Below are 16,139 nucleotides of genomic sequence, written 5' to 3'. Positions count from 1 at the left end.
TCTGTTGTTCTTTCATTCATTCTTTCTTTCTCTTGTTCTGTCATTCTTTCTTTCGTTCTCTCGTTCGTTCTTTCTTATTTTCTTTCTATGTTTCTTTCTGTTGTTCGTTCGGTCTTTCTTTCGTTCTGTTGTTATTTATTTCGTTCTGTTGTTATTTCTTTCTTTCCTTCTTTCTTTCTTTCTTTCTTTCTTTCTTTCTTTCTTTCTTTCTTTCTTCCTGTCGTTCTGTCTTTATTTCCTTCCTTCTGTCATTCTGCCTTTCTTTCTGTCGTTCTTTTGTTCTGTCGTTCTTTCTGTCTTTCTTTCTTTCCTTCTTTCCTTCTTTCTTTCTGTCGTTCTGTCTTTATTTCCTTCCTTCTGTCATTCTGCCTTTCTTTCTGTCGTTCTTTTGTTCTGTCGTTCTTTCTGTCTTTCTTTCTTTCTTCCTGTCGTTCTGTCTTTATTTCCTTCCTTCTGTCATTCTGCCTTTCTTTCTGTCGTTCTTTCTTTCTGTCATTATTTATTTATTTCTGTCTTTCTTTTGTCCTGTCGGTCTTTCTGACGTGCTGTCTTTCTTTCTTTCTTTCTTTCTTTCTTTCTTTCTTTCTTTCTGAGGTTCTTTCTCTTTCTATATATCTGTTTATATATACCGTATATATCTATATCTATCCGTCTTTGTCTTTCCCTTTTTTCTCTTTTTATTTGTCTTTCTCTCTTTTTCTTTCCATCTGTATGTCTGTGTGTCTATCTATCTCTCGATATGTCTATCGGTCTCTCTTTTTTAATCTATCTCTCTGTCTGTCTTTGTGTTTACCGGTTCTTTCCGTTGGTCACTCTGTCTTTCTTTCCCTTTTTCTTTCTGTCTATCTTTCCCTTTATCTATTGTTTTCTTTATATCTGTCTACCTGAAAATGTTTGAGATCTTTCTAAATTAGCATTGATAATGTGTCTGGATGAAGAAATGTACTTTTAGGATTGAATCTCCTTCAATCACATCCCACCACATGGGTTAGTCTGGCGACGGCCTCTTTCAATAATGGCACGATCATTTGAGATGCGCTGCTTTTATACTTCAACATAATGTTTTGTATCATGTTCCTAAGCATTGTAAAACAGTTTCCGTCTATTATTATCCAAGACTTTGCCTAGCTCAGCCCAGAAGTGAAAACTTGTATTGTGCGTTTGTTTATTGACCATCACAATATTTCAATCAGCCCTTTATCTGCCACATATGGAAATCCATTTAGTTTTCGCAAGCAGAAACAATATTATCTGGGTCTCTTCCAAAAAGAGCAAAGATGGTTTCCAGCAGGCAGCTGTCAGTTTGTAAGGGCGTTTCGCCTTGACCTAAGCACCAGATGATCAGCCAACCCCTCGCCCGCCCTCTCTTCAACATTAGCATTGATGCTTCATTATCTCCACACTTGTATATAATGGCCGCACGGCTCAGAGGGTCAGGACTCGCTCCATGGCTCATCAGCCATCTGACAGCGCTCGGCGCGAGATGAGAAGAAATCTCCGCCACCCCCTGCTAATCCATCGCCTCTACTTAACACCACAACCTCAGGCCTGCCTTCGCCAGGACCTAACACTTATCCTAATAGCGTGCATGGAAAGCCAGAAGATTTGTGGTTATTCATATCCAGTTGCTTAGTGTATATCGTATGTGCCAAAACCAAACCTAGAGATGTTAGGGTAGTGTTTACCCTGCCAAATTCAGTCCCACCCCACACCTGGGTGATGTGTGGAGTTGCCAAGGTATTGCTGTGTGGTTGCTAAGGCGTTGCTAAGGTATCGACTTTGATGAGAAGTGTTTCTGAGATCTCTTGACATCTTCAAGCTCAGTTTGACACATTGTCGACATCTCTTCTGAGACTCAGATAGACACGTTTGTGACATTTCTGCCTATTTTTCTCTGGATACATTTCTGGGACGTACAAGACTTAAGTATTAGTCCCCTTTTAATCTCATTGATGTCTAGAAGTCGTTGAAATTTTAAGGATTTTATTTCATTTGTGATGTTTATTGTGATGTTCTGGATATTATAGTATAAAGTCTCTTTTTTTATGTATTAGTAGAGTGACCCGTTGTATTATCAGGCTCTATGATTTGTAAATCTGTCCTCAGACATGCTCCCGGTCACTTTGTGTCTGTCTAGGTCTTCCGTCTTATACTTCGTATCAATTTCGACGCCTGTGAAGTGGCGGGAGATCTGGCGTGCGGTCGCTGCCCTGCGCTCTCATCTGATTTTCTTCACATTGTAATTGCATTATCCCCTTTTTTATGCAGAATTGTTCTCCGGGCACTAATTGATGGAGACATGTTTAATTCATCAATCATTAGCATCAAATTTGACAATTAGCGATGGTTGTTGAAATCGTGATGGGGATGAGGCAGGGTTAGGGGCTTGTTTTTTCTGTTTTATCAAGGTAGAGGATGAAATCGTAAATAACAAAAGGTGACGACGTGTGGTTAAGGTGGTGATTTGGACATTTTGTGTAGACGTGTTGAATTCAGTTGATTTTTGATGAACACGTGAGGATATTTATACCAAATTGTTGACGCAGAGAATCAAAACCCTCTGCGGTTTCTGGCTGGAGAGACTCAAAGCAGAGAGAAATGGAAAAAATTTGCCACAATTTGGTATAGAGAAGTTTACCGTATTTGAAATAATACTTTCATAAGTTAATATTTTGTTGTAACATTCAAATACTGTAGAATATATACCACTGCTGTGTGCCGCAATGTACAGCATCTGCTAAATTGAACTATTTTCTCATTTTTCCTTTTCTCTCTGCTTTAAGTCTCCCCAACCGGAAACTGCCGAGAGTTCTTACTGTGAAACGGGGAAGTCACGAATGCATAGAGCCCATTGACTGCAGATTGTGTCTCTCTAAAATCTAATTGTTGTCATTTAAATCAAACATCGATAGTTTGTTTTGATTCATTTCAAATATCTGCATAGTTTAAATGACTTACATAATTTTTGCTGAACAGTCATATGGAAATAAATCATTGACACCTACATTACACCGATGTGCAATGTTATACTTATAATAATGATTTTTGACGTGAGCAGTCGGGTATGATTTTGCGGTACATTTTAAACGTAAACATAAAATATGTGTTCTGAGTTTGTCACACAACAGGAAAGTGTGTTATTGACCACCCAGCCAAATGTGAATGGAGAAAAAAAACATCCAAGCAAACAAAATCTTAGGAGAAATAGGCAGGACTCTCTGCTCTCAAACACTAGGCGTGAGTCCGTTATCGCCACTGAAACCAAAAACGGTTAAACGGTTTAACTCCACAATTCAGTATTATAGAGTCTTTGTAACGTGTTTCAGCAATATATTTCTAACATTTATGGTGTGTTTAGAAATAATTATGTGATTTCTCTTTACCCAGTCTTTAATAAAATGATAACCTGCAGTTTCATGTTTCAGACAGAGATGGCGATAGAGAGGCAATGTCAGGTACATAAAGAGTAAGTTTATTACTGCAGGTTTTAATGGAATGTTAAATAAATTTCATTAAGGCCTCTATAGATTTATTATAATTGCTGTTTTAAAATAGTACAGCATCGATGCCATAACTTCGCCTTTTTAAATTCTAGTCATGAGCAATATTATGACAGATTTAATAAAATCGTCTCTTTAACAATACTGTTGTGATTAGAACAGATCTCAGAACAGACAAATATAAGAATGCCCTCTATTCTTTCAATTACTCCTGAATTACTTCTGATTGTGTCAAGGCGTTTTTTTCCACCAGACGCTAAAGTAAACCGCGAGAACAGACTCTTGTTAGCCTAATGCGTCCTAACCATTAGCGAGAGTAATAAGTGTATCAAATTCACATAATCATGTCTAATTAGTATCAGTAATTATCTTGTTGGGTGCGAGAATATTAATCTTGCGCTCCCCATAGGGGAAGGGCGTCTCTCGCAGGGAGAGAGCGCTACAGCTTCAACCTCACGCTGTGGCGTACTTGCTAAATTAGCATGCTTCAAATCAGCACTGCGGAGGGAGGGAAGAGAGGAGTCGTGTCGGGGAAAAAAAGCCGAAATTGCATAAAGGGAAAAACAACAGAGAAAAGTTTAGTCCCACTGTGAAATGCATTAGAGCCTAGTAAATAAAATCTAAATGTTTTCTGTGCGGTTTTTAAGTTTCGGTGGAGTCGGCGCGCTGGGTTTATGCTAAACAGTTCGGGATGTTTGCGTGGACTTTCACGTGCAAAACTTTAAGATTGATTAAAAAGCAGTTAAAGAAGAGCTTAGGTTAGGTCTAATGCCACATTTAATATGAATGAAATTGTGTATGATTGAAATGTTTTCTTCGGTGTCTCTTTGAATGTTTATTTCAGTGTTAAGCCTCAGGGACAACTGAAGAATGCAAGTTGTAAAATCTAATTACATTGTGTAATGTGCTGCTTACCAAGAGTTTAAAAGCAATAGAAAACCAATTTGAAAATGAAATACTATTGAATGTTCTTTACAATGTACAGTCTTTTGAAACAAACCACTCAAGAGAATAATTTGCTCTTTATTTCAACACACAAATGCAAACTCTTTATCTTTAATTTCCTAACTTTGCACAATTATGTGTTTAGTTACATTTTATTATTCGCATTAAGCACTTTTTCTCCCTGTAGCCTCCATCCAAACCGACCTGCGATCCAGATTGAGAGTTCACTTGAACGAGACTCCTAAAAATCATTAGGTCTAAATTTGACCTTGAGCCTTAATGCCGAGATTTAAATATTAGCCTTCACGCGTTTCAAACAGAGGGGCTGTTTTTCACGAACAGGAGGGGAAGAACCCATGCGACACAGCCGGGCCGGTGAATTAGCGAGCGGCGTGGGGCATCTGCTGATTGAAGCCGGGGTGGGCCGTCAGCACAGCCGACACTGCAGGGAGAGATGGATGTGTCGGGCGGAGAGAGGGGGAGAGCTAATTACTGTTCCGAGTGTATCTTGTTAATTAAGGGCTAATTAGTGGCAGAAGCGAAGAGGGAGACGGAGAGAGAGAGAGAGACTTTTCATGGAGCGCGATGAGACAATGCAGTGATATAGGAAACGAACGCAGAATCTGTACCACATGACTTCATCACTAGCGAGCGCTGATTGGTGCTTTATGGTTCTCGCCCTGGGACTTGCTTTTCGGGTTCAGGTGTTACTTTCTTTTTTCAGTATGTATAATAATACTGTTGTATATGATTTGTATATTACGGTCAGATCATATTTTTAACTAGAGTTACCGTGTTGATTTAGTGGAATCTGCATTTACCGCGGTAAATAGTTAGAGGAGGTGTAATGCGAATCATCCCTTGCTTATTCTGAATACATAACATTAGCTAACTGAATCATTTGTATTATTTTATACATTTCTGCTCCTTTCAAAAATCAACAATAGTTTTACTTTAGTAAAAGTGTAGTAACCATGTTTTTTTTGCAGATGGATTACCATTCATATAAGCACGGTTTTACTACAATTACCGTGGTTATACACTCTGGTAGCTAATTTGTGGTTACCGTTACTTTTAAGCGATATGCGTTGTGAAAAGGGCTAAACAAATAAATGTGAATTGACCTTACGCTGTCGAGGTTGTTTAAGGGCAAATCTTAAAAAGTGCTGAAGAGTAGCACATGAAGAGGTGCATCAAAATCTTGAGGAATAAGAACTCGCATGGCACCAAGGCTCATTGCACAATGTGTGCTAACCACAAAGCTACGGCTCCATCAGGTTGTCAGACATGTATCTTCTGTAATATCTCTCTCTGTGTGTTTCAGGCACACCTCACTCAAACAGCAGCAGTTCTCTGCAGTCGGGCGGCTCAGCGGCTGCGCTGGCTCTGGGGAACAGTAAAGAGGGGATGCACCAGAGATCTTTCTCCGTGTCCAGCGCTGAACAATGGAATGAAGCAGTTATTAATACCTCACCAGGTCAGAGGAGCATCTCTCTTACAACACTCCTGTATTTGTTGTCTCGATCATTTTGGCTTTCCGCATTAATCACTTTAAATTACAGCAAACTTTTTGGACAGTTCAGTACACAAATATTTAATAATTTCGTTTTTTAACAACGTTGCTCACATTAAAGGGGTAGTTTGTGTTTTTACATTGTGCACATACACGACCATTGACAACAAAACACAGACGACTAAGCGTGCACTTCATGTCCGACATCTTTTAGTGCTGGGTCCGCGCCATCTATCAGTTTCAAACCATCTCCAGTGTTATATCCACCGTTTATATAACATCATCACTGAAATGCCGTGAACAAACAGACACACATCAACTTCTCTCACTATCGCAACGGTAACGAGCTGCAGGACCACAGCGCATCCAATATTGACGTGGCGCAGCCAATCTTGATAATCGGATCTTCCTTATTGCTCATTGGTTGGTGCATGGGCGGCCTATTTCTTTGGCCTTGCCGTGGCGTGCTTTACCCGGACAATTGGCCAATTAAAGGAATAGGATCCCTTTAACGAAACAGACTTATAAAAAACTTTCCAAAACAAGTTGGAGTTCTGGGGGAGTGTATCAATACTACGTCATACGCCCAACTAGTTTTTAACCAGTTGATCGTGTTAAGAATGAGAAGCACGTTTAACACTGTAAAGAAGTCAGAATGCATGAATTAGCACGTTACCAATCTTTGATTTTAACTATAGTAAGGTTTGATTATTTTTGTATCTGGGACGTTTACTACAGTTTATTATATAAAATACTCTAGTTTTTTGTAGTGTTAAATAAATAAATGGATGGACTGTAGTTAAAGATGTAGTAAATTTTAATATTTACTACAGTCAAGTTAAAAACACCATATTATTATAGTATTGTAGTATTTTTCATGTTGGGGTAACGGTCATAATTCTGGTGTTTCGGTGGAAGTAGTTTTTCCATGACAATGTTGTAAGAGCAGAAAAGCTGTTTCTAAAGCCACGTTGCTGCGTGTGAGCTGATTTTGCTTCATTACGGTTACCGTGTCTTTACAGCAGAAAATATATAGTTACCATGGTAAGCTTTTGTAAAGGGCTTGTCAGTAGCTTGTTTGGTTGTTCGTGTTAGTGGTTGTGCTGTTAATCGCTAATCAAAATAATTCAGTAATTGTGGCTTTTATCGCAGCTCTGGTACGGCCACCCACGGCAACATTGCCCACCAAATAATGTCTCTCTGTCTTGCCCATTTCCTCTCTCTCTCTCTCTCTCTCTCTCTCTCTCTCACGTCCTGTCAGTTCACTTGAGTGAAGTCAAATAATATATTTGCCGGGCGTAACAACGCTGCCCATTTTTTTCCCATCTTCACCACTTCTTTTTCCCCTCCCGCGTCGGAAAATGAATGCTTTACGGGGACAACATTCATCATTGGTTATTTCCCTCTTTTTGTCGGCTGGCAGTAAAAAAGCACTTAAATGCACATCAACAGAATAACAGTCATTTCCATGCATGTTCGCGCACTTGTCGTTCTCATTAGCGGCTGCTCGCTTTCAACCCCCCCGCCCTTGCGTTTCTCCCTTTCTGCGTTTCTGTCTCTCGTCCTCTCTCTCTCTTTCTCTCCTCCCCCCTCCTTCGGTAAGGGTCCCAGGGGCCCCGCTAGTTTAAAGAGCGCTCTTTACGAGCCAAATGGAGGCCCCGCCGTGTGGCCCCGTGGTGTCGCAGACAGAACGCGATGCCGTGCGACACTCGCCCTTCTTTGCTCGTCTCTGCTTGTCGAACAATCAATTTCAGCCCCACTCCGCCATCGGCCCCCCGTCTGCATCCATCAGCTCCACATCCTAAAGGAGAATTACTCAAAGCGGCCATAGCCACAGAATGAGCTCTGTGTGTGTGTGTGCGTTTGAGAGAGACAAAGCACTTCATTAGTCCCTGGTGTAAAATAGTTATTGTCGTAAACATACACGCAGACTTTTAGCTGGATCAGGATTTGCCAGACGCATATTTTCTCTGACCTTTTACAATGTTCTTGCATCTCGACTCTGTTCTTGTGTTTACAGAGGATTATAGCTTTAAAGGTCATAATACAGAGAATGGTTTAATAGCAAATCTCTTTAGTGTAGGAACTTCGCTCGTTGTGTATCAGATTTTAAAATATCTTTTTTTAAATATTGTTCCATGTAGAGATTATGGATATGTAAGTCGACTTATGAGTTTACATACATTTTTGATTTTGTATTTATTATGTCTAATTTATTTAAACTTTTTATTGTAATTTAATATGCGTTTTACATTTTAATTAAAAAAAAAAATTCAATTACGAGTGAAGCATCAGCCATCCAAGTAAGTTGAAATTTAGAAATAAATAAATGTAGAAAGACAAGAATAAATGTAGTATTTAACAAAAAGTAATTTATGTATGCGTGCATTTATTTTTTTATCTTTTTACGTATACATTTATAGATGTATTTATTTAGGTATTTATATATTTATTTATTAAATACCTATGCATAGCTCCATATCCAAGCACTATATTTATAACAAATCATATATAATTTGCCCTCAGATTGTAAAATAAAGCACACAATTTTCTATTTTAAACTTCAATATGTTCAACTCAAATCAAACAACTACATGTTTTGGTATTAAATAGTCTATAGCCAATCAGTTTCGGCCCTGCTGGCATCCTTCAGGAGGATTGAAGGTCAAGCAGTTCAGATGAGAAACCATAGACTGATAATATCCTCAAACAATCAGACTCATCTCAACCAAGTTACTATTTCCATATTGTTTGAGCATTGCTCTCATTTATAAGACTGTGCTGGATGAGATGATGTTGAGATAGCAACAGCCTCTGAATACTAATAGCTTTGCTTGTGATTAAATCGAGTCTCTCTTGGTTGCATTTTCACGTACACGTTAAAAAATTGCAATATGATAATAGCATGTAAATGCAAGTCTGGTATAGAAAAGTAGTTGTTTCCTCGTGTCAGACATCGTAGCGTAGCCTTCATTTTATGGTCAACGCTTTACAATAAGATTGTATTTGGTATCATGAACTAACAATGAGTAAAAGTTTTTTTTAGCATATATTAAATGTCAATGCAATTATTTATGGCGCACTAATGTTAACAGTTCCAGCGTTTGATTTTAATAAAGGACTAGTAAATGCTGAAAATAAAAAAATGTATAAATGCTGTAGAAGTATTGAGTTCATGTTAGCTAATGCATTAGCAAATTGTTAGCAAATACAACCTTATTCTTAAGTGTTTCTAATTTATACTTGTATTACTTATATCTATTTAATTCGAGATATTCAGTATCGCAGCATCGCGTAAATGTCAGAAATATGTTTAGCTAGTCTGTAGATTAGCGTCTGGCATAATCTAAAGTCTGTCGTCATTCAAGGGCGGAGAAGATTTCTCCCCTGTGGAGTTCGAGGAGGCAGCGGGAACATGGAGTTTGATTCTCCGCTCTCGGCTGTAATGAAGTTTGACATTTCGTTTGGAGAGAGCAGCGGCGTGTGCCTGCCCATGCCTTGATTAGCGCTCTCTAATTGACAATAATAAGGAAGTGGTGATTGTGTTCTGCATGTTTTTTCATCATTAATTGCAGCCATTGGCATTGATTACGGACGGGGGCTGCTCGCTCGCTGCCGTGTCAAGGGGTTGGAGTGGAGGGGGGTCGTTTTCTCCGCCAAAAATTACCGTCCGCACCGTGCAGCTCTCGAATTAGCCGCCGCAAAACGTACAAGTTTCTTCTCACGCACTGCAAAGGGAAAAAATGGAGGGCTATTAAGAAATGAGTTCATGTTCTTTGTGCACACCCTCCAATCTTCTGGCACACGTCCCCGAGATCGCGCAGTAAAGCGCAGCTTCCCGCGGCGACGTAACGCTCGCTTATCGCAGGTTAGCTGACCACCTTATTTCTTGCTGCTAGCTGAAGAGCTCGGATTAAACTGTTAATGGCTTTACTTGCATATTTTTATATCAGACACCATAATGAGTTTCAATACTTTTACTGAGATTTTCTCAAATTATGTTTTGTTATGTTATTGGTAAGTATGAAGTTACCTTCAAGTCTTCCTCGCAGTATTTTTCACGTGTGTTGCAATCAAATACATGTTCGGCAGTTTAGTTACTTGGTTTGCAAAGGTAGTTTGTTTACACAAGTCTGTCCATACAAATCAAATTACTATAAAAGAAATGTATGTCATGTCATACATCATATCATTTTAAAGCAGACATTTCTGTTATTTATTAACAAACTTCTATAATTTGCTCTACTGTACATATTCTCAATTTACCTTCAAATATTTATGATTAATAATTTAACTTCCACTAGTACGCTGTCTTAATCAAAATTAATTTTGATATAATCTTTTTATTTTTTTATATTATATATATATTTTTTCTCCTTATCATCTTATACTGTAAATGGTTTGATCAGCCGTACGCGCCTGCCCTGAAGTCTGTTTTTGGATATAATGTTGCGATTTAGTTTATATTTAGAATGATATTAATTAATATAAATATGTTTTGTATATTCATTCTATTAAATGTAATCAAAACTAAAAAACTACAGTTATAGATTCCTTGCGGATGCCAAATAACGTTTGTTTATGTTGTTGCTGAGTTGGATCCTCAGGGCCGGCAGGTAACGACTGAGGTGCCCTTGAGCAAGGCACCTGACCCCTACTTGCTCCCCGGGGGCTGCAGTGATAGCCGCCCACTGCTCCAGGTGGGCCGCTATCACTTGTAATCTTAAATAGAATTTAATAAAACCAAAAACATATTAAATTATCCAATGCTCAAACCTAAACTATTATGGGTTGTGGTCTCATTTATCAGATAAATATAACTGCACAAAATCTATGATACATTTCTATATCCCCCTGGATCCATCTTGGGCCCCCTGCCGGATGGAGAACCACTGCCCTATAGTGCTAAACAGTGTCATAATATGAATATGGTAATATAGATTCGTATTTGTTGTTTTTTTGCATTGTAAAGTATAATTGTATGGTTTAGCATGACTAGCGTTAACATGATTCGCTCGGATGATTCATCATAGGTCTTCAGAGGTCTGGCGTCAGTAACAAGGCCAGATCTACGCCGTTAACCTCAACCCACAAACATGCAACGCTACCTCTCGCACGCACCGACGGGCGCTCATCTACACGCCATATATACGGTGTGTGTGCGTGTTTGCATGCGAGATATCTGGTGCATGTGTGTATGAACAGTTTTGTCAAGCAGCCCTCTACCCCCAGCTGTCTGCTGTAGCTAATGATTGGTCCCAGGGGGGCTGTTGGGAAGAGGAGTGTAGAAATTGAAACAGACGTTCGCGTCTCTGCCGCAACGTGTGTGGCAGCTGTGAGCTCCGGAGCGAGGGAGGGTGAGCAGACCTCTACAGTCATGAATATCAATGGCTAGCACAGAGTTGATGATGAAGCTTCAACTGCCAACCTGCCGCGCAACCTTAAATCACTATATCTGCTCTGTAGCACGTAAACGGCGTTCACGGTAAATATTGTAATCTAGGATCACTTGTAAGGAACTGTACTTGTTTTTATTGTCGTCTTTGTAATATTATGGTTTCTTATTTTTCTTAAAGTGACAGTACACCGGAAAACAAACAATATTTACCGTCATTATTTGTAACCTGTATGTGACTCTTTCTTCTGTGGAACACCAAAAAAAGATATTTTGAGACGTCTCTGGTCTTGTGTTCAGACAGGGGAGGTCAATGGGGTTCAATGTCGTGTGGTTACCCAGGTTCTCCAAAATATCTTCTTTTGTGTTCTGCAGGAAAAAAGAAAGTCATTACAGGAGAAATAACTGAGACGTTACTCATCTGTTATTTTATGATATATCCATTAAACATAAATAATTCAGTCCGTGGTTGCGTCATAGTTTAAGTTTGATCCCTTTTTTTACTATTGTACATTTTGATTGTGTTTTGCAGCAGTATTAGCATTAGCACGAATCTCTCTATCATGTTATGCTTTTGATAAAGATAAAAGCAACAATATTGATAGAGAATTATCGTAATTGTGTTACCAGGCTAATTGTTAAACCCTCTAATTTGTCTCTTGCCATGTGTAATTAAGCTCAAATCCCACAGAGCGTACGCGTAATCCTCCGCTTCATCATTTATTCATTATCAAGCTGTTCTTATTAAATGGCTAAATCATAATTATTAACCGCGTCTTATCAATAAAACCACACATGACGCCATTTCCGTTCAGTTCAGACGTTTTCGTAGGCACGTGGAAAGGAAACCAAAATGTGGAAGGTGGCGCTAAGCTCCTCGGCGCCTACGGCAGATCAGTGGCTGTAGTTTATCCTCCTGTACCCCCCGCTTAGCTTCCATCTCGCTGTCTTTAAAGAGCACACCAGTTTTCACATCCCTCAAGGTAAACCTCAAATTACGCCTAATGTTCTACGCAGGCTAATGGCTGTCTGTGCCATTAGAATATGCGTTATTTGGCACCACGGGTTCCAGACACTCCGAGACCCAACGGTCGGCTGTTTTTCTCACACGCACCCCTGTAAGCGCGCACGCTCTTCTGCACCCCGGGCCTGCGCAGATGAATGGAGTTCGCAACACTACAATGAGCTTTTGATGCCAGGACAATGGAGAAGTCTGCCCACATCTGACACGCCGTGTGTGCGCGAGGACCGCTAACGTAGGGGGTCCACTTTGCCGGGGCCTTGTGCCCCTGGGCTGGTCTGGGGGTTGTGGGTAATAGTGTCCCGAAGGACCCTGAAAATGATGTAGAAGTGTCATGCTCAGAAAGATGGTGGCAGTTTCCCTGCTGACACTCACACCTTCATAGACACACACGCTGGCACCGAGTTAATATCACTGATATAAAATCACCTTACACCAAACCCAACCTGTTTTGTGCTTGGTCGCTCGCGTGGCATCTACCATTACAGCGCCCGTCCTCGGGCGAGACCAAATCATCATTTGTTACTCGCGCACAGGTCCTCCCATCTCGTCAAGCTAATAGAGGTGAAACGGAGGTGTGGTCCATCTCTTGTTGTTCCAAGGAGTTGTAGATTTTCGCTTTTCAGCTCCCTGAAATGTAGAGAAAGTAGGTAACCGTTGCTAAGGCCTATGAGGTGCCTACAAAGGTGACAGTTTAGGGTCAAACAGATGCGCCACAATTAAAAGATTTATTTTGCTGCCTTTGAAATAGTTATTTATTTTTCTTTATTAATTTTTTTTTCAGATATTTATTTATTACATTTATATTTAGTCATTTAGCAGACGCTTTTATCCAAAGCGACTTACAGATGAGGAAACATTGGAAGCAATTATAACAACATAGGCAACAAAATACATAAGTGCATCAAACTAGTCCATTAAAGCCTAGCACACTATACAAAGCTAATATACTTATATCTTAATGTATTTTTTTATATTATGTTGTTATTTTTCTTATCTTATTTTTATTCATTTATTTACTTTTGGAAATTATAATTGCTTATTATACTGATGATTTCTAATTTTAATATTTTTATTTTGTCATTGATTCTGTTTTTTATTTTACCTTATTTATTGATTTACTTTTCTAAATCAAATTTTTTTTTAATTTATTTGTTATTTTATATTTATTTTTGTTATTTTCTCTTGTTTTTATTTATTTATTTACTTTATTTACTGATTTGTCTTATTTATCTTTATTTGTTAACTTTTCTATTATTTATCTTATCTAATATGAATTCTATTTATTTTGATTATTATTTCTGTTTCTTATTTATTTACTTAAATTTTTTATCTAAACATAAAGGCAGCACCACCCGTGTCTTCAAAATATAAGAAGGCTATTCCAGAATGCATTGGAAGAACTAATAAAGTAAAAATATAAATATAAAATTAAGCCATTTAAATAAATAGCATTGAATGAACAAAAACTTGTTAAGAAGAAACATGGTCTGATTAAAAATATGTTTTTTTACTAGGCTTTAAAACAGAACCACAATAATAACTGTTATCTAAAGGACAAATGGCATATACCTGAAAACCACTTTTTTTTCCTGTTTATGTCGTACGTTTGGTTTATTTACGTGATTAATGTTTATTATTCCTTGATTGTCTCAACCATGTGTCTCTGTTTCTCCTCTTCCAGCCAATGGCATAGCGGATCCTCTAAGCTCCACCCCCGGCATGAGCAGCGCCACAAGTCCTAAACTGGAGCCTCCGCCGTCACCTCATGCCAACCGCAAGAAACACAGACGAAAAAAGAGCACGGGTATCACCAAACCAGACGGGTTTTCTGTGGGAAGCGAAGGTAGAGAATCCACCAAACATGACACAAAACAAATAAAACTCTCTTGCTTCATAATGTCGACCCGTTGATGTGCGCTGTTGTTCTGTGAGACACAGCTGATGTGTCATCAATTCATTGTTAAATTGCTTTTATTGCCTGTCCCAATGACAAATAAAGACTCCTAATTGGTTGTTATTGAGAAAACAGAAGCACTTTCCTCAGGCTATTCTGTAGCCAGTAGGTGATATCCATCAACTAGATGAACGTTGTCCATCAAAAACACTGTCACGGGTGTTTGCAAAATGTGTTTGCTCGTAAAGATTCATTTTCAATGTCATTTTTTATTCGCCCTCATGTCGTTTAAAACCTGACTCTCTTGCTTCTGTGGGACACAAAGGAAGATCTTTTGCTAAATATCTCTGTGGTTTTGTGTCCATACAAAGGTAGTCAATGAGGTCCAGTGTTGTTTAGTTGCCAGCATTCTTCAAGATATCTTCTTTTGTGTTCTGCAGAATAAACAAATTCATAGAGGTTTGGAGTGTCATGGGTCAAAACCTTGAGTAACCCATCTATTTAAGTGTAATTGTAGTTTCATAGCTTGTAAAATATGCTTCGGTGAACCAGCACCACGACTGTCCGTTTTATTAGTTTTAAGAATGTAAGAATGACCGATTTATGACATAAGCGACTCAAGGGATCACTAGCTCAAGGAACGAGTTAAACACATTCTCCGTCCCTTGTTCTGTTTCATTACACAGGGAATAATTGACTTTCTTCGAAATATGAGCGCTAACTTCGGATTTTGTTAAGCAGGGCTCGGTCATTTGATGAAATAACACTGCCGTCACGGTCAGACACCGGAGGAGCGAGTGTGCGAGAAGTGAATTTGGTACGAACTTTCATCATGGTGTGTGTCTCAACAGTCTGAAGGGTTGTAATAATGTGTGCTTGTCTGATCTGGTGAGTGCATGCAGAATACAGACATATTGCTTAAGTATGAGAATCAGTCACATGGAGCGGGTTGAGTCTGCTGAAGGCGGGCGAGTGCGTGTGGGGGGGTGGACGGGTTGGTTAGATCCTTGAATAAATTGCTATCAGTTTATCTCATTTACGGAGCAATCAAAAGCCCTGAATGTTGGCAGAAATCGAATTTCAGCGGTTGTGAAGCATTATAAATCAAACGGGCCGTCGCTGTTTGAGAATGTGCAGCAACTTTTTGCAGTTTTGCTTCTTGAGTGAATCCGTGATGATGTCTTGAGATTTTTCATAGCACTGATTTAAAGGTCCCGTGTCATTTATTTGGAGAATCTAGTGACAGAAATGCAATATAATATAGATAACTGTGTATTCAGAGGTGTATAAAGATCTTACATAATGAAGCGTTATGATTTTATTACCTTAGAATGAGCTATTTCTATCTACATACACCGTGGGCTCTCTTACATGGAAGACGCCATGTTGTATCTACAGTAGCCCTAAACGGACAAACTGCTCTACAGAACGCGTTTCGTTAATACGTTATCTTCTTCGGCAAAGAAACGAAAACGTGAAGACATCTTAGTTCCGTGTCAGCCACCGTAGTGCTTTGAAAGGGAGGCGTGGAGTGGTTGGTTGCAATTCGCGAGCTCAGCCCTAGATGTTGCTAAGTTTCACATATTTGACCTTTAATGAATCATCTCAGGTTTGTTTCCAAGTGCAAAGATTATTTTACATTTTTTGTGCTTACTTTAGATTTTTGCTGAAAATTTGCTTTTAAATTTTCAATCGGTTCAATTAAATTGTGTTTCTGTAGCGTTTTTCCTAATTTTGGAAACTTTCAGTCTTAATGTTTTTTTGCGCAATGCTTCTAAAAGTAGTTTTATACGAAGCTCTTTCGGTTTATTACAACACTTGTTTTATTTGTCTCTGAAAATCTCCCTAGAGACCCGTTTGAAGAGCGC

At 38.9% G+C, this 16,139-nt stretch overlaps 1 protein-coding gene across 3 annotated transcripts in view; it reads left to right on the top strand.

Annotated features, from left to right (window-relative positions):
• agap3 (ArfGAP with GTPase domain, ankyrin repeat and PH domain 3) overlaps positions 1–16,139 on the top strand; it is a gene marked incomplete at its 3' end in the record, with an annotated part of 116,985 nt that overhangs the window by 81,999 nt on the left and 18,847 nt on the right. For all 3 annotated transcript variants that reach the window (XM_079447582.1, XM_079447581.1, XM_079447580.1), the window contains 2 exons: positions 5,770–5,922; positions 14,059–14,220. In XM_079447582.1, the coding sequence (XP_079303708.1) occupies positions 5,770–5,922; positions 14,059–14,220 (315 nt within the window). The remainder of the gene's footprint in view (positions 1–5,769; positions 5,923–14,058; positions 14,221–16,139) is intronic.

Source organism: Barbatula barbatula (assembly GCF_947034865.1).
Source record: "Barbatula barbatula genome assembly, chromosome: 23".
NCBI lineage: Eukaryota > Metazoa > Chordata > Actinopteri > Cypriniformes > Nemacheilidae > Barbatula > Barbatula barbatula.
The sequence above is the reverse complement of the archived record's forward strand: the minus strand, read 5'-3'. Positions and strand labels throughout refer to the sequence as shown.